Source organism: Mirounga leonina, unplaced genomic scaffold, assembly GCF_011800145.1.
Source record: "Mirounga leonina isolate KUSES-001 unplaced genomic scaffold, KU_Mleo_1.0 Mir_101595, whole genome shotgun sequence".
In the NCBI taxonomy this organism is placed as follows: domain Eukaryota; kingdom Metazoa; phylum Chordata; class Mammalia; order Carnivora; family Phocidae; genus Mirounga; species Mirounga leonina.
The window spans coordinates 3639964-3662400 of record NW_023270158.1 but is presented as its reverse complement, the minus strand read 5'-3'; the positions used below and the strand labels follow the sequence as shown (position 1 = coordinate 3662400).

Sequence of the window (22437 nt, the reverse complement as noted above, 5' to 3'; positions counted from 1 at the left end):
GGAGCCAGAGCAGGGGGTCCCACATGTCCAGAGTTACCTCGAGTATAGCAAGGAGAGTGGGGAAGCTCGAGCTGAGGACGTGCTCACCGTGGAGAGTTGCTTTCAAGGTGCAGTTCCATCAACCTTCCGGAGGACACTGGGGGAAATGGGAGGTCAAGGAAGGAACCCGGTCCGCCATGCATTGTGAACGTGGGCCCCGGGCGGCACATCCTCCACGCCCGAGAGCCCGCCCTCGTTCCCTGGATCAACGTCAGAGGACTGAGAGATACGAGTGCGCCCCAGCATCTCACCCAGAGATGCTGTACAAACAGCCCCAGAATTCCAACCGTACTTCATTCACTCAGCCAACGGTGAATGCAACCCCTTCGTACTCGGAAGGCGGTGCTTTTCCTCGCCACGACATGTCGTTCCTAGTCACGAGGGTTAGCTTTTCATTTCTGGTCATATTACAGAAGGGCCTGGCTTTTTCATGCTTACAGAGGGGGCCTGGGTTTGAAAGTCTGGGAAGTCCTACTCTGGAACGCCTACTCTGAAGACGTTGCCATGATCAGAAATCATGCCAAGACGAAAGCAAATGCTCCATGCGCCCGGAGGGCTGCCGAGGTCAGCTTGCAGAATTGCGCCAGCTGGTGTTGGAAGGAGGGACTGAGAGGCAAAACCCAGAGGAAAGACCATTTTAAAAGCCCGCGGAGTTCACAAGAGCCTAACGTGGCGTGCTCTCTCTGGACTACAAGCTGACAAACCAGACGGGAAAGAATCCCCCAAGTCCCAGACAAGCACAGTGACAGCCCCGTTCCAGCCACCAGGGCAGCAGCCCTGGAGCCTCGGCGAGGACCCTGTCGTCTCCGAATGAACTAGCAGACACGCTGTTGCGGCGGGAGGAGCTTCGGGGTTCAAAGGCATGGAGCAGAAGCTCCTGGCGTAGGGGAGGGGGCAAGGGGTCAGATCCTGAAGGCGATGCAACCCCAATCCCGAGCCTCCGAGGCTTTTCTGCCCTGTAAGCCCGGAGAGCTGAAGGCGGAAAGGCGGTGTGGCTCCCGGCCCTCCGCCCGGGGCCCACGTTCACAATGCATGGCGGACCGGGTTCCTTCCTTGACCTCCCATTTCCCCCAATGTCCTCCGGAAGGTTGATGGAACTGCACCTTGAAAGCAACTCTCCACGGTGAGCACGTCCTCAGCTCGAGCTTCCCCACTCTCCTTGCTATACTCGAGGTAACTCTGGACATGTGGGACCCCCTGCTCTGGCTCCAGGGGCGCTCGCAACCCAGGAGACGAGCTTTAAGGAATAAGCGACCTACGTCCCCCCCTCCACTGCCTAGACCATACCCCGGGGGTAAAAGGGCAGCCAGAACTGCGAGGCAGACGTAAGAACTCGGGGACGGGGACGAGATATGTGGGGGGCCCTGGTCTTTTCCAGCGCGCTCGCGTCACCAATACCATTGCGAGCAACAGGTTTTGAGCACAGACAAAGCTCACCGAAGGACCTTCGGACTGCTCCCCTGGGGTCTCGTTTAGGCCCTACAAGAGATCGGCCCTTTGCTGCTAGCGATCTGCTTATCTGTAGAATGAGGGCAAGTGTTAATACTCAACTCTCTGGACGCAGAAAACCACAAACTTAGTAGAGCGTTTCTTTATCAACTCTAATAAATTCGTACATTAATGTCATGCGGTGAAAGCAAATAAAATCAAATCTGAGGCTCTGACATTATTGTGGTTTTAAAACTTTATTATATTTTAAAATCTAAAACTGTAAAACATAGTATTCATACAAACACCTGAGGACTGTTCAGCTGGGCACAGCATCTTCACACAAACAATTTGAGAGAAGATCAAGTTTAAAATAGAATCTTGTCTTACAAGAAATAACATAAATGAATAACATAAATAAAAACACCTTTTAAATTACGTATGCCCAGTAAAGAATTGCATTTGTTTATAAAGTACACTTGGTTTTTGAAAAGGAAAATGTGCATTTTTGCCCCTGGTGAACATTTTATTGGCATTTATAACAAATGGCTAATACACTTAGCACCAATTCTCACAGCTTATAAGTATTCTATCAAATGTTATACAATATAACAAGGTAATAAATAACAAAACAATGAACAGTTTTCACTTGAAAGTTCTAATTTTTAAAATAAAGTCCAAAATGACAAATCAGAGCTAATGTATCTTCCGAAGTTTAGTAGGATAAATGGCTCAGAAAGCAAATGAACTAGAAACATTGCACAGGACAGAGAGCTTCCCCGTATGGAAGCCTTAAAGAGTCAGCTGAGAGGTATTAGTGACAGCAAATGTGCGAATATTTTTAACAGAATAAAAACATCTCACTAAATATAGTTAATCTTTACCTCTGTGAAGTGCAAAGTGCTATTCTTAAATTCAAAAAGAAAAGATTTACTTGTGTGTATACTTCAGATACAGAATAAAATATAAATATGAAACAGCATCATTATGAACACAGACAATAAAATATATATCTTTCAAAAATCTGGACATAGGCATCTTTATAGAGAGATGTGAGCAATGAATGCCTACTGAAATGTCCAAGCTTAGGCAAAATATGTAAGTTTTAAACTAAGTATCTCTTGCATAAAATGACCATTCTATCTAACAATTTATTTAAAAACTGGTAAGAATATTTTACGAAAGCTTATAAGGTTGCCTTTTCTTTAAATAGGAATATAACATATATAGAAATAATAATAGAAAGGAAAATAATTTATATGGCTTTCCCTTTTGGGAAGCTGGTAGAACATGAACAGAACCTTGTAGTAACAAACACAAAATATTTTAGAAAGATGCTATCTACAGTTGCATCTTGAAGTTTTCTTATAAGGAAAACCCATGGATTTATTAGAGAACTTTTCAGTCCCTGATATTTACTCTTTGGGATTCAGCTGTTTTGGTTCTATAGATAAAGATGAACAGAAATTAAAGGTGTTTCTGTTTCCTGTGTGAAGTACAGTTGTAAACTATTCAATGAAACTAATAAAAAGATATAAAGAACAAACTCCCAATGAATATGCCAATTACGAACATGTTAAATGGCTTCTAAAATAGTAGACCAGACTGTAATGTAGTTCTGCAATTCTGGACAGAACATGGTTTTAAAAGAACCTTCTACACAACAAAAACTTTTAAGGGCAGAAAAATGGTTTTACACCGAAATGGCACGGAGTCTCCCCTGAATGACGTCCAAGCTAAATCTACACTAACGTGTTTTCAATTGTTAAAGAACTTTTCTTCTTTAAGCCTATCAATGTAGTGGCACAGCTTCACAGCTGTGCCCAGCTTCAGCCCCATGTACTTCATCATCATGTCACTCTTGAGTAGTAACAGAGCCTTCCCGTCAATGTCCTGCAGACAGAAGGAAATAACAGTAATTAGTTAATGTGTTCATATTTTATCAGAATGGTCATTTCTTCATTTACAAGAACATGGAATACCAGTAAGAGAGCAGCTCATTCCAGATGTATATTCTCTTGAGTACACACCTGCTTGATGAAAACTATTAAAAATATAATTTGTACAGTGAAGCATGGTTTGATCACTTGTAAATTTACTTCGAATTTTACGAAGAAAATTTAACCTAGTATCTTTTTAAAGAAATATTTATTTGCGAGAGAGAGCGAGCGTGAGTGCGCACACAAAATGGGGGAGGGGCAGAGGGAGAGCGAGAAGGGGAGCCCGACCCAGGGCTTGATCCCAGGACCCTGAGCCGAAGGCAGACACTTAACCAACTGAGCCACCCAGGCGCCCCAACCTTAAATCTTAAAAATGTCCTAAGCATCAAACTACCTACCTTTAAAATAGTGGGCTGAATAAAATACTGCATGTCTATGACAAAGAGTAAAAACTATGAATGGTAGAATTTTTCTTAGAACAGCTTGGAATATGAGGGTGTTAGCATCCATACGGACTGTACATGTGCTATACAGTGTTGTCTTGATGTTGAAAGCTAATCAGTGGGCGCCTGGGTGGCTCAGATGGTTAAGCGTCTGCCTTCGGCTCAGGTCATGATCCTGGGGTCCTGGGATCGAGTCCCACATCGGGCTCCCTGCTCCTTGGGAGCCTGCTTCTCCCTCTGCCTCTCTCTCTCTCTCTCTGTCTCTCATGAATAAATAAATAAAGTCTTTAAAAAAAAAAAAGAAAGCTAATCAGTTAGTTGTCTGAAGTTAGATGCTAAAAACTATTTTCTTGCCATATGGAAAAGGGTACATCAAATATGTGGCCACTAATTTTATTCATTAGGAAACACTATAAAAACATGACTTGATAGTCACAAGGCATCCTCCCTCCAGTTCTTTACTAATAGACTGATGTTGCTGAAACATATTACTTGGTTTTTACAAGTTCTGGTTTAAAAATAAAACTGTACTGTCTGAAAAGACCTGAAACCCTTAACAGTATTGCCTTTGTCAGGTACCTTCTGTACTTTTCCTACTAAGTACAATAAAAATCAGAACTTATAAAAATTTAACCCATGATGTTACTTTGTAAATGGCATGAGGTTATCAGCACCCCAAATCGTCAATAACCATATAAGGTTAACAGAACTGAGCCAAATGGAATCAGTTGTTGGATTCATTGGGCATCGTAACAAAGAGGACATCATGTCACATTGTTCCTATTTAAATCCAGCCTCTACCATTTAAGGATCTAACTTTGGGCCAAGTAACCTTTCTCACGTATGGAAAATCAGTTGCTAGGGTTCCCCCACCATCCACACTAATCAGTACCCAACTGAAGGGCCTGCACAGAGGTCATTCAAAAGCATTATGGCAGGGGTGCCTGGCTGGCTCAGTCCTACAGCATGAGACTGTTGATCCTGGGGTCATGAGTTCAAGCCCCCCATTGGGTATAGAGCTTACTTAAAAAAAAAAGAAGAAGAAAGCATTACGGCAGGAAAACCAGATCAAAATATACATTACATGTTGCCTGAAAAGGTCAGCGATGGGGGTGAGTGTCTGAGGATCTGTATGTTTCAGAAACTGGATCACTTCATCCACGGACCAGGTTGAAGGGTCATCAGAGAAGCTTTGTTTTAGGATCCCTGGTTCTGTTCCAACTGGTGAACTTGTAGCTTCAATGGGGGAAAAAGACAAATCAAACTTGACCTGATCATTATCCCGAAAGAAGAGATGTTAGGTAGGGAGAAATGGTCTTACGTCAAGGATGTTGAGGATTATAGGTCAAATAGTGCTATTTGTGATTATAGGTTAAAGAGTGCTACTTGTACTATGTGTCATTTCACACTCACCAACGTTGGGCGGCATATAAACAGATGAGGCAGTACGGCCGAGGCTCTTATTTTCCATTAGAGTTGGGTAAGTCATCCTCTCCGGGTTATGTGCCGGACTGGGCTCACCTTGACCCAGCATGGATCCAGATACTGCTACAGAAGGTCGGGTAGGTGAGAAGATATTGTGGGTGCTGTGGGCCCCTGGGCTGGAATAGCAGGGCATGGAAGAGGAGCCCTGCACTGGATCATCAGGTGTGAAATATGGCTGATATGAATGCGAAGAATACATGGATGGTAGTGTCGGACTCTGGCTCAGATTCGGCTCCTGCTCCTGGAGGAGTGACTCCGGATCCCGTTCTGGGGACCCCTCCTCTGAATGGTAGGGTGTTCCTACAGGGTTGATCGGGGAATCATTTGCTGGCCTCTCCACCGGCGTAGTTGGGCTGTAACTTTCAGGGTAAGAGAATGAAGAAGGAGGCTCCTTTTTCCTCATTTTCTGGAATCTGATCTTTCTGGAAAGCAGGTAATTATAATTTTTGTAGGCATATCCAAGTGGCTTCTGAAATGACACAAACCCAGCACAAACCAACTGTCAGTAAGTAAAAAAGGAAATAAAGTAAGTAGTAAATATAAATTTATTTTTCAGGTAACACTGCTTTATATCACTAAAGATTAATGCTCTATTTTAATTATATGATTTTTGTTCCTCTTCAACCCTACATTTTAACCAAATTTTATACACTGTGGTTATAAACATAAAAATATTCATTGTCATACATTTCTCAAACCTAAACTTAAGCATTTTCCCAACAAGTTTTAGTCTCCTATCTGCTGCTACAGCAAGAATCAATTTGGCCTTGCTAATCTCATAGTTAATAGCTCTTTCTCATTTCTAACTCATTGGCATCTTTAGAAGTGAGAGGTCTATTACAGTTATGAAAATATTTTTGTTAACACTCACGCGATTCTGCCACAATGATTTCACACGAGAACGGTGGATTTTTGAAACTTTTCCATGAATGACATCAAATTTCTTATCCAGATTTTGAATAGCATCATAGATGACCTATTATAACACAAGTTATTAATAGTTTCTATTCCAAAAGTAACATAAAAATACCAATAAGCCAAATTTTGACTGCTAGAAACAAAGAAAAGCTCTTAAGCTGTCAGAACCAGATGCCTGGTTTTGGTGACACAGAGCCCAGCTGGCTGAGATAAGGAGACCCAACCTCCTACTCAACTCCAGGCCATACAGGCATTTTAAGAAGCTTTAATATGGGGAAGTAAACGTACCACCATTCTTATAAGCCACCACATTTATGATGGAGTCATTTTATGTCAAGGAAGGGGCTATTTTAGGTAAGAAAGCTTCAAATCTGCTGGAAGGCCAAAGAGCCTCTGTCCGTAGAACCATGGTGTGAATTCACAGGCAGTGAGCCTTCTATGCTGGAAAGAACAGTGAGCCAAATACAACAGGTGTGACTTCTGGCTTCAGAGTATTTCAAAATCAGGCAATCAACAATTAACCTTACAAAACCTTTGAGTACATGTCCCCTATCGGCCAACCAGTATGTGACTAAAAAACCTGAGAATTCTTCAAATACACAGAAATTTCATTCAGGCCAAAAATACACTTAACAGGAGGCCAGAACCATTTCCTTGGGGGCAGCGATCTGCTTTCACAAGCCCTCCAGGTGGTTCTGCTGCCTGATCAAGTGAGACCCACTGGCCTATAGCACTGAGGTCAACAGGGCAGGCTCTAGGGGAACAGACTTGGGTGCAAAGACTAGCGTTCTGGTCTGTTTCAGGGCTGTGACTTGGGCCCCTGGGCCTTTCTCCTCCTCCACGTTCTAGCCCGCCACCGTTGCTCAGAAAGGAGGCCCTGGCAGAGCAGTGGCGGCCCGGGGTGTCGTGGGTGCTTACGTGAGGCAGGCCATCAGAACCCCCCTCCCCCCGCCCCCCCTGCCCCTCCCCGTACACCCTTCCCCAAAGACCTGATATGTTCCCTTGAAGCGGTCCACGTCTGTTCTCAGTAACAGCGATAAAGACTCACCTAAACATTCTGTACTTAGGCACGGTAGCTCATGTTCATCCAACAAACTTTGTACGTTAACTACTTTTTAAAAAACAAACTTCCATTACCTCTAGAGGATGCAGCTCACAAAATCCTTGATAATTACACCCATCAATCTCTACCAGCACGCTAACTTTTACAAAATCCCCTCAAAATTACAAACTATGTTAAGATATGCTGCCATTTTTTCGACTGAGCTATCTCAACAATGCATTTAAGGCACATACTAATTTTTTTCTGTATCAATTTCCTTTAAAGATTTTGTAGGGGAAATTAATTCAATATCAAGCAACATAACATACATTTCTTCAGTTAAGGGCTTTTAAAACAAAGCTATAAAACATACATATTGGTATTTCAAAATTTTCACCTGGAGATGCTACTCTAACTATAAATTATTAAAAATCATTACAATGAAGGCATAATCATAAGTAATTTGATGCAGCCAAAATTTCAATTAATTGTATACTTTACATGAGATAAAGGGAATTTTAACTTAGTATTTCAGAAAACTACATTTGAGAGACAGAACTTTTATACCTGACAATGAGTGAGGACATCCATAACTGTTTTTTGTTGTTCTTCGTTGTAGGATGTGTCAGACATCACGCTTCCCTGCTAATATTTTAAAAGTTAAGTAGTTAATGCTTTACTTTTATAAGAGCCAAACTGAATGCTAGGAGGAAAAAAACTTTACATTTATTTATTTAAATTGTTTTTATTTGTCACCAACTTTTCAAAAGGATTCAGAAGTCTTAATCTAAAGCAGAGACAAAATAAAAACTCACATTAGTACGAGAATGAAAATGACAACTGCTAATTAAGAGAGGAAATAAGAATTTATTATATCAGAAGGACCTAGGTTTCAAGTTTTGTACTGAAAATGAGTATAAACTGCTCTGAACTTCCTACTACCTAAGGAAAAGGGAAGTCAAATGGTTAAGTGCTCACTGTCTAATGAAAGGAAGCAAACAAATTCAGGAGAGGCCAATATTTTTTGAGTTTGAGTTTAGAGGAACTCTATAATATATGAAGAATTTAAACCTTTTTCTTTAAAATGCTTAAGTGTTAATATATTTGGCAAATGGCAATTAACATTACTTACATTATTGACATATGCAGTATTTGGTTCATATGCATAAAGAACAGTGTTATCATCATCATAAGCAGGTATTCGTGTTCTTATCTAAGGAAGATGTATTAACAAATTAAAAGGAAAGATGAAAGACAGAGCTGAAAGAAAAACTGAGGACTTCAATTTCACTTTTAAGAAGCTCCAAAAGCCTATTGGTGATTATCAAAGGACCTCTGTCCACTGTAAATACTAGGGACTACATGGAAAGATGTTCTTGCAAAACTGTTCTCTCATTATCTCAACTACACTTAAGATATCATTTTCTATTGAGCTTCACCTCTCGTGTAACTCAGGGTAGAAAGACTAGTCTAGTAACCTGGCACCAGAATTGCTGTAAAAGCAAGTATCTCTAACCATGAACAAAGAACCAGGTTACATGGCTTTTATTTTTAAATAATCCAACAGTGCCACTCTGTGGACAAAACAGGAAACACTTAAGCACCTATTTTTCTTGCTAAATTAATCACCTTAAAACATTTTTGGGGGGGAATAGGACAGGGTATAAATAAATATACAATAAATAGCCGTTAGATTTCATTTAATAACAGAATTCTAAGAATGAATTATAAGCTATAGGAATAATGTTAAAATAGAGACAGATAGAAGCTATGCAGTCTTTGTTTCAAAAAGCATAACTAAAACAATATGGAATGGGCTATAGATTAGTTCTGATAAAAATATACCGTGTTTAGTGCCTTATGCTTTTCAAACTGCTTTCACATATTTATTTCGGAAAGCAATTTTCAGTAGGCGGTTAACATTATGTCCAAAGATGAAAAGATACTGGGGCTGATAGAAGTTAAGAGAATTGCCCCTAGCGCTTAGGTGGCATTAATACCCATATCCTTATTTAAGTCAAGAAATGCTTTTTCTGTTAAGCCAAATTATATATAGCTTAATAATCTATTTTTACTCACCTTCAGGAATCAAGAAACATAGCAGAATGTGACAAAACTGTACAACAGCACAACGATTTTGAAAGACTGTCTGGCAAGATTTTTATGAAGTTACGTTAACCCTATGAGCTAGCAATTCAGCTCCTGAGTATTTACCCAAAGGAAATGCTAGTATCTGTTCACAAAAAACTTGTACGTGAATGTTTGCCGCAGCTTTAGAGACCACTGTCAAAACTCATGAAGGTGTTATTTCTGCATTTCACTAGGTGAAATGAAATTCAATTCAGAAAAGAAAGAGAGCACAGCGACAAGAACAAAGACAGATTTTCAACTTGAAATACAAACCACATCAACTTCACTGGAGCCGCTAGACATCTTTTTTGTGCAACAGCAGCACTCCACCTCCTCGGAGTTGGGCCTAATTATACTTAAACTTGCTGGAGAGTTTATTTGTGAAACTCCCTGGTCACCTAGGTCTGGTAAACCACCTACTCCTGAAAAACAACACATAAATAAGTTACTTCACAGACTTACTACCATAATCAACTTAATAGGGTTATGTTCTCCGAATGCCAACCCCAACCGAATTGGGAGTCCTGGCTGAATTTTAGAGAGTGACAAAACAGTAACTCATCCATTAGTGATTTAGAATAAACCCTTAATAACCGAACGGCTAGGCTGCCACACCTAGGAATAAGAATCAAGATCACACGCAAATTGCAAATTGTGAAGTGAATGCTTCACAACTGAAAGGCTACAGAGTAAATGCTGGAAACAAATGAACAAGGGAACACCACTCCTAACTGCTTTTTGAAAGCAGCTGAGGGGCCCCTGGGTGGCTCAGTCAGTTGAGCGTTGGACTCTTGGTTTCAGCTCAGGTCATGATCTCAGGGTTGTGGGAAGGAGCCCTGTGTCTACCTGGGTTTCTTGCCCTTTGCCCCTCCCCCAACTCGTGCTGTCTCTCTCTCTCTCTCCCCCTCAGATAAATAAATCTTTAAATTAAAAAAAAAAAAAAAAGATTCTCTTTCTCCCTCTCCCCCTCCCCACTATGCGCTCTCTCTCAAAAAAAAAAAAAAAAAAACCTCCAATTTGAGGTGTAACTTTTATTCTTTAAACTGGTTGTTTTATTCTGATTATAAGACTAATAATGAATAATTAAACTGCTGTGTTTTCATACAAAGGAAGCCTACACAGCAACGAGAATGAACCAACTATTGCCACACATGAGGATGAATCTCACAACCATACAGGTGAGTAAAACTCAGATACAAAAGAGAAAATACTCTATGATTCAATTGATCTAAAGCTCAAAAATAGGCAAAAATAATCAATGGTGGGCTAGGTCTTTCCAAACCAATACCTTTAGATATACTGTAGTCACTCTAACAACTTCCTCATTTTCTATCTTGCAGATAGGCCATGATTTATGTAAGAAGTCCCCAATTCACAGATACCTGACAAAGACGACTGTGGAGCAGTCTTGCACCTCTGCTTGAACTCTCAAGGAATAAGAATATTGAATTCAAATTTCCCAACTCTAAGAGTATTTCCTATAATCTCATTGTACTTATAACAATTTTGTTTTATATTTTATTTGTGTAATTTTTCATTACATATGTTTCACTATAGAAAATTTGGAATATACCACAAGGTACAGATAATAATACCTAACAGATTTTACAGCCGACTCTGTGCCAGGCAGTGTTCTAAGCACTTGATGTGTGTTAACTCATTTAGTATTCCTGACAACCCTATAGGGCAGGCTCTGTTATTACCCCCATTTTTCTTAAGAGAAAATTGAGGCTAAGTGAGTTTAAATAATCTATCCAGGTCTCATAGCTAGACAGTGGTGCAGTCTGGCTCCAGAGTCTATGGGCTTTACTTATTCATTATTAAAATCACCTGGAATCCCTTCTCTAACAATAACAAAATAAAACCCAAACTCCTACAATAGCCTACAAGGTCCTTACACAGAAGCCTCCACACTCCTCAAGTGAGATCACCTCTTACCACCTGTCCCCCTGCTCTAAGCCTAAAATATTTACTATCCGGCCTTTTATAGACAAAGTCTGCCACCACCGTTATAGACTCTTAAAATCAGACAATTCTCTACTGGACTAATTACACTGCAGCCAAAACTTGGCTGTAGTTAGACATAGATGCAGCATTCATTGAGTCCACCACCAGACTCCAGACATTTCTAACTCTGTGGCACATGTACAAATCACCAGTCTTGCACTCTTTGAACCTCTCACTCCTGTCATGACCTCTACCCACGATACCCTGCTGGTTCTCCACCTAGGAGAACCTTTTCAACTTCAAAGCTCAACTCAAGTTCCATCTCCACAAAGCAAAGGTGCTAAGTCATCCCATCCAAAAGTGACACTGCTTTCCCCAAAGTACCAGAAGACTCACAGAGTAATGCTTTTAAGGTAATCGTTACACAAGGGGAAACATCAAATAGCCTAAAGACCTTAGGCTTGGGGCCAGAACACCTCGATTTTAGGTCCCAGCTCCTCCACTTACTGGTTGTGTGACTTCTCTGTACTTTTTTTTTTTTTTTTTTAAGATTTTATTTATTTATTTGAGAGAGAGAGAAAGCATGAGGGGGGAGGGTCAGAGGGAGCAGCAGACTCCTCGCTGAGCAAGGAGCCCGATGCGGGACTCGATCCCGGGACTCCAGGATCATGACCTGAGCCGAAGGCAGTCGCTTAACCAACTGAGCCACCCAGGCGCCCTGTACTTTTTTTTTTTTAATCTGTAATATGGTGGTAATAGTACAGACCTCACACGGAGTTATGAGATTAAACGAATTAATACACATCAAGTGTTTAGAATTCATGGCTGGCATAGCAAAGGCACTCACTGTTCGCAACGGTTATTTCATTATTTGGATATTCATAACATCCTTCCAACAGAACTATTTGTCATGGAGCACATGGACAATAAATACTCAGGGTCAAAACATGTAATTTTCATTCACATTGCACCTGTATACTGCAGATACAGCAACCGTTTTTGCAAACAAACTTTAAAAACCAGGACATAATGCAAAGAACTGGGCTTTAAAAAATACTTGAATCCAAATCCAAATTGCAAAATTTGCTGTTTTGCTTCAAGAAGGTATTTAAACTCTCTGTGCCTCAATTTCTTAACTCGTAAAGTTGGAATAATATCTGTTTCACAGGGCTGTGTAAGACCAAATGACACAGTTAAGCACTGAGTATCACGTCTGGTTCACAGCAGGCACAGCATCAATTTTAGTTCCTTTCCCGTCTTCACATAAGATAAAGTTCCCACAACAATTTCTTAGAGCCTAACCATGACTGGATTATGCAAAATTAATTAATATAATTCATTAAACTCAAAATCCTGCAAAATGAGTTTACTTAAAATGAAGCTCTTTTGTATTTTACGATTTACCTAAACTCTTGATAACGTAAGAACAAGAAGCCACCTGGGTTTTTTTTTAAAGACGTTTTTTAGACTTTAAAGGCATTTCAAAGGCATTTTTCAAAAGTCATTTGAAGATTCAGCTTCCAAGATTGATCGAAAATGTGAAGGATGAAAACAGCGTTTCACCCGAAAACCACTGAAAAAATACACAGCAAAACCAAGGCAGATTACAACACCCAATTTTTTAAAATCAAAATTGTGTCAAAACACTGAACAACCATTTTCTAAAAATCCTGTCCAGACTCTCAAAACTAGCCCTTCTGTCCGTATCAAACTTAACCCGACCACAAAGTTGCCAGATGGGAGATAATGCCGCCCTAACTGTATCCCATCGCCCAGCACTGAATCGAGCCCATGCCCTGTTTTTATAAAACACCGTGAAGAAAAGCTGCTTGTAAAATCACTATTTGTAAATATTAAAGTAGTTTAAAACCCCAGAGCAGTCCTAATTTGGGGAGAGCCAGGTAGAGGAGGGAAGGAAGCGATCTCTAACCAAGTTCTCATGCAATCGTGCCTTTTTCTTTCGCCTCGCGTTTATGTAGGAAGACTGCACTGTCATTGATCAAACGAGGTTACCAACAAAGCCTCAAAATCAACGTTTCAATCTCACAGAAATGTTTTAACGAATCAACTCGCTAGTTCATCAATTCTTTAAACTCAAAATTCTATATAAAGTCTCAGAGTCTTGGTAGTTCTTCGCCCCCCAACCGCCTTCGCTAAGGAAGAGAAAGGACGAAAAAGGACCTACTTGTCCCAGAAAGTCAGCACAAAGTACTCAAAAAGCGGCCAAATCTCAAAAGCTCATAGCCGCTGGTATCCCGGGACAGGCGGCGGGAACCACTCTGAACCACCCCTCAGCGCGATCCGGAAAATCAAGTCCTTTTTCTTCCCTCAAGGCAAATCCTGCCCCGCCCCGCCCCCCGCTCCGCCCCACAGCTCCCCAACCTTCACACCAAACCGGAGCTCAACGGTTTCTCGCGCACACCCGAGAGGCAAGAAAGTTCAAGGGAAGGAAAAAGTATCGCTAAACAGACCTGTTCTGGCATCAGGATCTGCCTCACCGGCCTCCGGAGGGCACGGGAGCCAATTAGTGTCAGCCAGCCTTCCGGAGCGTCAACGGCCAAAACCGTTAATTCTATAGCTTCACAAGCTATCCTCCCGCCGGAAGTCGGGCCTGGCCACGTGACACGCCCGCCTCGAGGACCCCGGAAGCTCCGGATCTACGCGCGCACTAGCGAGCACGCGGCACTCTTTTTCCCATACACGCGGCTCTTATCCGGCGGGCGCCTGCGCAATGGTTGGGGGAATAGGAACGTTGCTAGGGCGACAGCCAAGGGGAGGGGCTTTCCCTCCCATTGCGCAGCCGTCAGTGCCCGCCTCCGAGCGTCTGTAGCTGGGCGTTCGAGTTCAGATTTCCGCTCGCAAAAGCTGGTGGGATTGGGACCCGGCACTAGAGCGTAGCGGCGAGCCCCCAACGCTGAGAGGTGTTTCTGCGGCTGCGCAGGGGCGCCGGCGCATGGGCGCGCGATTCTTCCAGCGCCGGAGCCGCTTCGTGGAGAACGCTCGGCGTGGTGAGGCTGCTGGGCGCGTGTCCTCTCCACTGTCATTGGTTGATTTTTTGGAAAAAAAAAAAAATTTTTTTTTTTAAAGATTTTATTTATTTATTTGAGAGAGAGAGAGCACATGAGAGGGGGCAGGGTCAGAGGGAGCTGCAGACTCCCCGCTGAGCAGGGAGCCTGATGCGGGACTCGATTCAGGGACTCCAGGATCATGACCTGAGCCGAAGGCAGTCGCTCAACCAACTGAGCCCCCCAGGCGCCTGAAAATTTTTTTTTAAATGTAATTCTATCTCTCGCCCTCCCGTCACAGACGTCGACTTTGGCTCTCTCCTAGGTGTGCGCGTCATTGCTGGAATTCGAAGGAGAGGATATGGGGCCTTCATTGTGGAGGTTTGGTACAAACGGGGAAAGTTATTTTAAAAAGTTGTTACCTCATGGGGAGGTAACACAGACCCTGGAGCCAGATTTACTGGGGTTAACTGCGGCCCCAACATTTAGTCCCTCCACGGCTTTGGACAAGTCAGGTAACAGCTCTGTGCTTGCGTTTCCCCATCTGTTAAATGGGCACAATGTGGGGAGTACATGAGTTTGAGTAAGCAAAGCACTTAGAACACTATCTGGCACATAAATTTGCTACGTAATAAAGGATACATGACATTATTTAGTGGCATATTGGCATATGTATATCGAGGCTGCCCATCTTTGGAAGGAGGCACAGTCTGAGTAATTATCAGAAGCAAAGCAGGTAAGTATTTTAAAGTAAAGCCATAAATCTTTTCCTGGCTCACAGAGGAGCTACAAGGAAAGTATAGTAGATATTGGAAATTTATTCTTTCTCCTCTCAAATACAAAACGAGATTAGAGAGGCGCCTGGCTGGCTCAGTCAGTAGAGCTTGTGTGATCTCGGGGTTATGAGTTGGAGCCCCATGTTGGGTGTTGAGATTACTTAAAAAAAATCTAAAAACAAACAAACAAACCCAAAACCCAAAATGAGATTGGAGCTCATTATACACTATTTTTTTTTTAAAGATTTTATTCATTTATTCATGAGAGACAGAGAGAGAGGTAGAGGGAGAAGCAGGCTCCCAAGGAGCAGGGAGCCCGATGCGGGACTCGATCCCAGGACCCTGGGATCATGACCTGAGCCGAAGGCAGATGCTCAACCGTCTAAGCCACCCAGGCACCCCATTATACACTATTTATTACTTTTTTCCCCTCATACTTTTGCTATAGCAGTTCCCTTTATGTCCAGTTCCCTATAAAACACTTGCTGTTTGTGAAACCCCAAGAATGCAGTTACATAATCCAAGAGAAACTGGTTGTTTAATTGCAGTCACGTTTATTTGCAGTTTCTATACACACTTTCTAGGTAATCAAACTTTTCTGGTACATTTTTTTGAGAGGGGTTCACAATGAAACTGTCACCATTTTTACTAAAAATAAATACAAGACTTAAAGTGTTGCACAGCTCTAAAATATACAAAGGCTTGAATTGAATGTAAACGTTGAAAACATCTTACAAAAGAAACCATTTCTGTGACAATTTAAAAAGTTCATATTTACAAATATTACAAAAATACAAAATGGATGCAAGTCCATAAACCATTGTCTTTTTGGCCAGCATGAACTGGTTCTAGTACCAAAATAGTTACACTGTAACCTTCTTTATAGTTTTAAACCTTTGTCATGATCTAGTTCTCTAAGTCTGCCGTCACTGCAGCAAATGTACTCACTCACTGACCTTTGGCAAGAGCAAACAGTGTGTTTTGTTTGCTACAACTAGTCCATGTCCTCTACTTAGCCAAAAAAAACCCAAAAAACCAACAAAAAACAAAAAAACACCCCAAACACAAAAAACCAAAAAGTAAGGAAAAAAAAATTTTCCCCACACAACACAGACATGTTGTATAAACATAAAAGAACAAAAAATTAGCATCAGTGCAAACAACAGAAGAAAAGTTTGGATTGATGTTTTTTACAATACCTAATGTGTGTACCCTGCTTCAAAACGGTAGTGATGTTGAAGACAGCCCTCTAATTCTTGGTCTTATATGCTATGTAATAAAGCCATGTAGAATATTCCAGATTACTAAGGAATTCCTTACTTTTTTTTTTTTTTTTAACTCAGTTACTCAATACTCAACACAGTGAATTTAAAATCCATCATTATTTGGGTTTTTTTTAAATCTATGAAATATAAAATAGAGAAACTCTGCTATAGATTTTTAGAGTAAACAAAATAAGTAAAACTATATTATAAGGGTTAGTTCTGTGATCATTACATATAGAAGGAATCTTATTGCCTCACAATTCAAGTCAGTATGTATTTTAAAAAATATATGGTACCATTACTTAAATTGATGTCAATAATAAAAAGGTGACATATTTATTAAAGCCAATTAATGGGTTTCCTATTCAAGATTTAGAATCACTTTTAAAGCCCACATACTTTCTTTACGCTTAAAAAACCCCTAACTACACAAAAGCCATACTGCAAACGAACTGCTTTTATGAAAATTACAAAAGATCACCTATTGGGACTGGAAATGATGGTTTCTTAGCGCATTTGTCTAAAAACTTTATTTTTAAAATTTTGCCAAGTGTACTTTTCAAAGCATGAGAAAAAGTTATTCGTGTTCCCATGTGGTGTCAAACCATGCTGGTTTTCTTGACTAATGGGTTCCAATGAGAAATGGTCCATTTTTTCAAACCCCCATTTTTCTTTTAATAAAAAGTATAACACTTTATACATGTTCAAATGTACCCTTTACCAAGTAGCTTATCTATCCCAGCGCAAGCACCCACACCCACACACCCACACACACACCCACACACACATTCTCCCTCCTCTACCCCGCCACCCCCAGGACCCATTTTACATACAAGGATGACAAGAAATTAAGAAATACAATTTGATAGTGAAAACAAATAGAAGACAGACATTTTTTTTCTTTACAAACAAACAAAAACCAACAGCAATCAGATTCTCTAATTCTCAATCTATAACATCTTAGAAAGTGTTTCTATTGAAAGACAGCATCCTCTTAGACCAGGCTTTCTCCTTCATGTTGTATGAATCAAACCAAAGCCACAAACCCGCTTTCACACATCCTACTTTCCCAAATACCACTTGCATAAACTTAAAGCCAGTTGCTAATCAATTTCTTGGTAATGCTGGTCTGTTCTAGCATTCTAATCACATTCTATTCTTTTATAGGCCATATCCCTTCTTAGTTCTCTTTACTTTCTACCTTGTCCCATTCAAAACATATTCTAAGTACATAGCTGCTTATATTTCTGACATATTTCAAACATTAGTATCAGTTCACGTTAAAATCAGAGGTGTAAGAACCATTTGCAGATTTCAACTTGTAACTACTTCTTTTTCAGTTTTAAGACAAGAAAATTCAAGTAATTTCAAGTAATTCAGCTTGTTTCCCTGCCTTCATTTTATCAGAGCACTTGCCCTGATATTTCCTTTCCCACCCACCACCCTCCCCTTTTGCCATCAAGCAGATATAGTAAAATCAGACAAAACTCATTTGTATGTAGCATTGTGAACCAGAGCTGTTCCCCATTCCCGGTTTAACAGTGAATATAAATAATGCATATACACATACCTATTTCCCAACTATATTGTTCACAGTGTCATTTCTGTTACTTTTTAGGTAGCATGAATCTCATCAGCACAGAGAGAAAGCTTCACTGAAAACTCATTGCAGGTACTTACTGATAAATCAATAGCTCTGTGGCATGCTTATGTTTTATTTTTGTTAGTTAAAGAACCTGGAGCTAATTGCTAAACTGTTTAAGGAGTTTATGACTGTTTATGTCCCCAGTAGCCTAATATAAAACATAACCTAAAATTGACTATTGTTTTCCCTATTCATTCTCTTTAAAGCAATCCATTGAAAACTTAAAAGTCTAAAAGACACTGTCAAATGTTGTTCTTCAGGGCTTTGTGTTGAGAATGATGATTTTTCTCATTGATTAAAAAAAAAATCAAAAGCATGCTTTTCATTCTGTCCAAATTACCACATGGCAAATCATAGCCATGTGTTACTATTCGCTTGTTTGGTGCTGCAATTTGTCACAAAAATGGTGAGGTCTGAATTCATTATTTTAAATTAATCACATTTCAGTATATGACCTCAAGATTTTCTTTATTTCACCAGTTTAAAATTCATAATTGAGGTTTATCACTCAGAAAATCATATTGGTGGACATTTAAATATGGTATTTTATATGAAAATGGTATTCACAGAATACAATTATTACACTTTATTTGTTGTGTTCTATAAACAGTTGGTGTGTGGTAGATAATTGGCCACATGTCCACTCGTCATTGATAAATCTATTTACACATTTTTATCAAAAATATGGTATTTACATGTGTGTAGTTCTTCTGAATTTTGCTTTAGTTCATTTTAATATAAAAAAATACCAAACCTCCAGAGTAATTTCATCTTCTTAAGAATTATGACAGTGAGGGCTTTGTTTTCTGAATAGGCAGCTCTGGGAAAACTTTTTCTAGGTTTCATGAAAAGCAGACATGTTCAAATTCTATATTATCAAAAGGAACGAGACTGGGTAAATCAAACGAAGCTAAAGAAAAATATGAAAGACAGTGCAGCTACTTAAAAATGTGGAAAATAATCAAGAAAGACCATCTTCCGTTTCCCCCGCAAATATTTAGGAATTCGTTGGTAAGCAGTGATGGTACCCCATGGTGTGCTGACTTCTCCCCAGTCCTCTGTTCTGTTCCTACATCCTCATATGACTAAGGGTTTTGGCCTTTGGCGGCCAGCCTGGCCCGGGCCACCTATGTTGAGCTCTGGGAGGATCGGTCGTCATGTGGGCTCCCATCGGAATTTTCTGTCTCACCCTCAGAGATGGCCTGCATGGGCGCATTGTACAGCCTGCAGCGGACGCTATAGCGACTGCTGCTGGCCGCAGGGGGCGCTCGCGAACGGCCAACCCTTGCCGATGCTGAGGTGGCAAAGTTCTTTGAGGCAAACCCTTCCGCATTAACTCTTGGGGAGCACGGAGAGAGTGGGGACAACGCCTCGGCCCCAGGTGCCCCCTGATGGGCCTCATGGGTGCTTGGTGGGGACTCGGCGGTGAGCTCTCCTGGAGGTTTGGGCAGGATGGGACTCTTGAGGATCTCAGTGGCAGACATGCGGTAACTAGAATCTGAGCGACTTCCTTTCTTGAGGAGTAGCAGCTTAAACTCTTCGTTCGATGTGTTGGACTTTTTGGCATTTCGGTAGATGAGGCCAGGAGACCTCTGGCTGTTCGGGGTGGTCACGTTGCTGTTGGGCAGAGTGACAGAACCGGCGCTGCCGCCGCCGCCGCCGCCGCCGCCAAGAGGAGCCCTCGATTTGCTTCGAGTGGACATATCCCCAGAATCTTTTCTTCCAAGTACTTTCCTCTTGGACCTTTCAAGAAAAGGAAACATCTCAGTCCACAGACATTTTTAGGAAACTACAAGTGTTATGCCACATCCACGCGCTGTCCTTAAAGAGCACTTGGGTGGACCCCCCCTGACGGGATAGGAAGCGTTAGGACCAGGAGGTGCGGAGTGAGATACAGTCCTTGCCCTTGGGGCACTCCCAGCCGGAGGGAAATTCTCCAGTCATCGCGGCCCTAAACGAGGTTCTGTAAATGACCGGCTCACATAATGACTAATGTGGAGGCTACGGCTTCTAGGGGAGGACTCATTGGGATGTTTTACAAGAGTCTGAGAAAATACTGCTGTCTGGCTTCTGGTTAGAGTGTAGGCAGTGAAGGACTATAGCTTTCTCTTATTAACTCTGTCTCGGCCTTACGGATAAAATGCTCTGATGTGTGCGGTTGGCTTTCAGTGACTACCCGAAGAGCAAAGTGGATAGAGGTGTGGATGGGACGGGATTAGCCACAGGTTGATGGTGGACAGGCGTGGGTGATGGGTATGTGTGTCAGGGGGAGGTACGTTATACTATTCTGTCAACTTTTTAAATTTCTCCATATAAAAAATTTCTTACAGGACTTGTTAAATAAATCAATCCATCTTTTGCTGTAAAGACCATTCTGTAGCTGCTTAGTAACATCAGCTGTGTATCAGTCAATAAGCCCACTTTCTGTGAGAAGCTAAAAACCTAGACTACCTCTGGAGCTCTTAAAGCTCTATATACTGTAAACTCTCAAGAAAACAAGGCAAAAAAAAATCAAGTGTCATCCACAAAAAAAACCCAACAAGGTCATTCTTTGTGCTGCACATAAATAAATCCTACACAAATGCAAATCTAAGATTACCAAGCTCTGTAAGTCTACCAAACATAGGCATCTGTCATCATATTATTTCTTTTGGTAAGTAAGTAGGTGTAAACTTAGTGAATCTTCAGCATGATTCAGTATGTTGATAAATATTGGCAACATGCTCTTTCACCAACCTAAAAATCCATAGGGTAGAGAAAATGTCAGCTTTGCAGTTGGGAGACCAGCCTCATTTTGGTTCACTGAAACCTTTGTGGTGGTTATCTCGCATATGCCAGGGTCTGGCACTCCGATACGGTAGGAATTTCAAACTAACATTTGCTTTTAGCATCTACCATATTCGAGACACTAAAATGTTATTTTAGCATCAAAATTGAATTTGTGAGCTATAGGTATCTCCACTAACAGGGAGTAGGTAGAGAGGTTTTAACTGACAAGACTGGATAAGAAGTGGCAGCACTGAAATTCAATTCCAGATGTTTCTGACTCCACTACTTATGTTCTGTCCACTACTCCAGATACTAACATTTGGTCCTTTGCGGTAAGAACTTGGCTCTTTAACTTATATAGCGTTTTAGTAACTTGTCCTAAGAGAAAGTGTGGTAAGGGAAATATAATCAGATCTTAGACCACACGCAGAGCAAAGAAAAAATGAACTGATTCTTCACTCTCTGCGTGGCAAGGTGTGCCTGCTAAGGTATATACACACAGAAGGTGTTTCTGATGGACTCCTTTAAAAAAAAAGCTGTTGAAGAGCTGTGCTCCTTCTTTATGAGAAAACCACATCAACAGAAAATGCAAGTTCCCTTTAAAAGTAGAATTCCAGGGGCACCTGGGTGGCTCAGTCATTTAAGCGTCTGCCTTTGGCTCAGGTGATGATCTCCCGGTCCTGAGAGTGAGCCCTGTGTCGCGCTCCCCGCTCAGCAGGGGATCTGCTTCTCCCTCTCCCTCTGCCCCTCCCTCTGTTTGTGCTCTCTCCCTCTCTCTCTCAAATAGATAAATAAATAAATCTAAAAAAAAATAGTAGAATTCCTGGAAAAATGGCAAGCTTCTTGAAAAAAACTTGCTTCAAAAAGTATAACTTCAGGGATGCCTGGGTGGCTCAGTTGGTTAACCGTCTGCCTTCAACTCAGGTCATGATCCCAGGGTCCTGGGATCAAGCCCCACGTTGGGCTCCCTCCTCAGTGGGGAGCCTGCTTCTCCCTCTCCCTTTGCCCCTGCTCATATGCACGCTCTCTCTCTCTCTCTCTTGCAAATGAATAAATAAAATCTTTTTTAAAAAGTGTAACTTCATAAGGTAGAAAAGGCAGTTTCCAAGTTGTGTCCCTTGGGAGTCCCATGTAGTTCCAAGGCCTAGTGGAAGAAAGCAGTCGTGGCTGTGAAAGGAGCAGGTACAGCAGGATCGGATAGCTCAGTCTAATCTGGGTTCGGCTACCGAGTGCAAGTTCCTGCTCTGTTCGTCAGTCACAAGTTGTAAGGAGTATATATTCTTGCAAACATGGTCCTTGATTGCAGGGGGCAGGGGGCAGGTGAGAGAATGTGAATGGGCAGCCTGGACACAATAGTGTCCTAGAAAAACAGCCCAGAGGACGTCCTCTGTTTGTGGGATTTGGGGTATTAATTTTAGAGAGGACCAATGTTATTAAAGAAGTTTAAGTTTTAGGAAGAGGGGGAGAAAAGGAGCAGTGATTAATTCTGAGCTATGAAACGGGCAGGTTTATACACTGTCTTGTCTCAAACTTGGGCTCTGACTGTTCAGTGAATCGGCTTGCATCTCTGCTAGTGTAGGATTACAGTTGTGAGCTTTTTTTTTT

The 22437-nt window shown here is 41.4% G+C and overlaps 2 protein-coding genes across 3 annotated transcripts in view; both read right to left on the bottom strand.

The window, feature by feature from the left end:
- Nucleotides 1-1987: 1987 nt before the first annotated feature.
- On the bottom strand, nucleotides 1988-10347 carry SCML1 (Scm polycomb group protein like 1). 2 transcript variants are annotated; one of them, XM_035000250.1, is made up of 7 exons: nucleotides 9699-10347; nucleotides 8428-8508; nucleotides 7863-7940; nucleotides 6207-6311; nucleotides 5264-5804; nucleotides 4935-5089; nucleotides 1988-3360 (listed from the first exon to the last, which is right to left on the bottom strand). In XM_035000250.1, exons 1-7 carry the CDS (start codon nucleotides 9861-9863, stop codon nucleotides 3226-3228), a joined length of 1260 nt encoding a protein of 419 aa, XP_034856141.1. In that variant the 5' UTR covers nucleotides 9864-10347; the 3' UTR covers nucleotides 1988-3225. The 2 variants fall into 2 exon arrangements, with proteins under 2 accessions (XP_034856141.1, XP_034856137.1); XM_035000246.1 differs by lacking the exon at nucleotides 1988-3360 and having other exon boundaries at nucleotides 4647-5086; nucleotides 9699-10346.
- An 8560-nt stretch (nucleotides 10348-18907) lies between these two features.
- Nucleotides 18908-22437, bottom strand: part of NHS (NHS actin remodeling regulator) — a 347684-nt gene continuing 344154 nt past the window's right edge. The window contains exon 9 of the mRNA XM_035000245.1: nucleotides 18908-19806. Coding sequence (XP_034856136.1) covers nucleotides 19191-19806 — 616 coding nt within the window. The 3' untranslated portion in view covers nucleotides 18908-19190. The remainder of the gene's footprint in view (nucleotides 19807-22437) is intronic.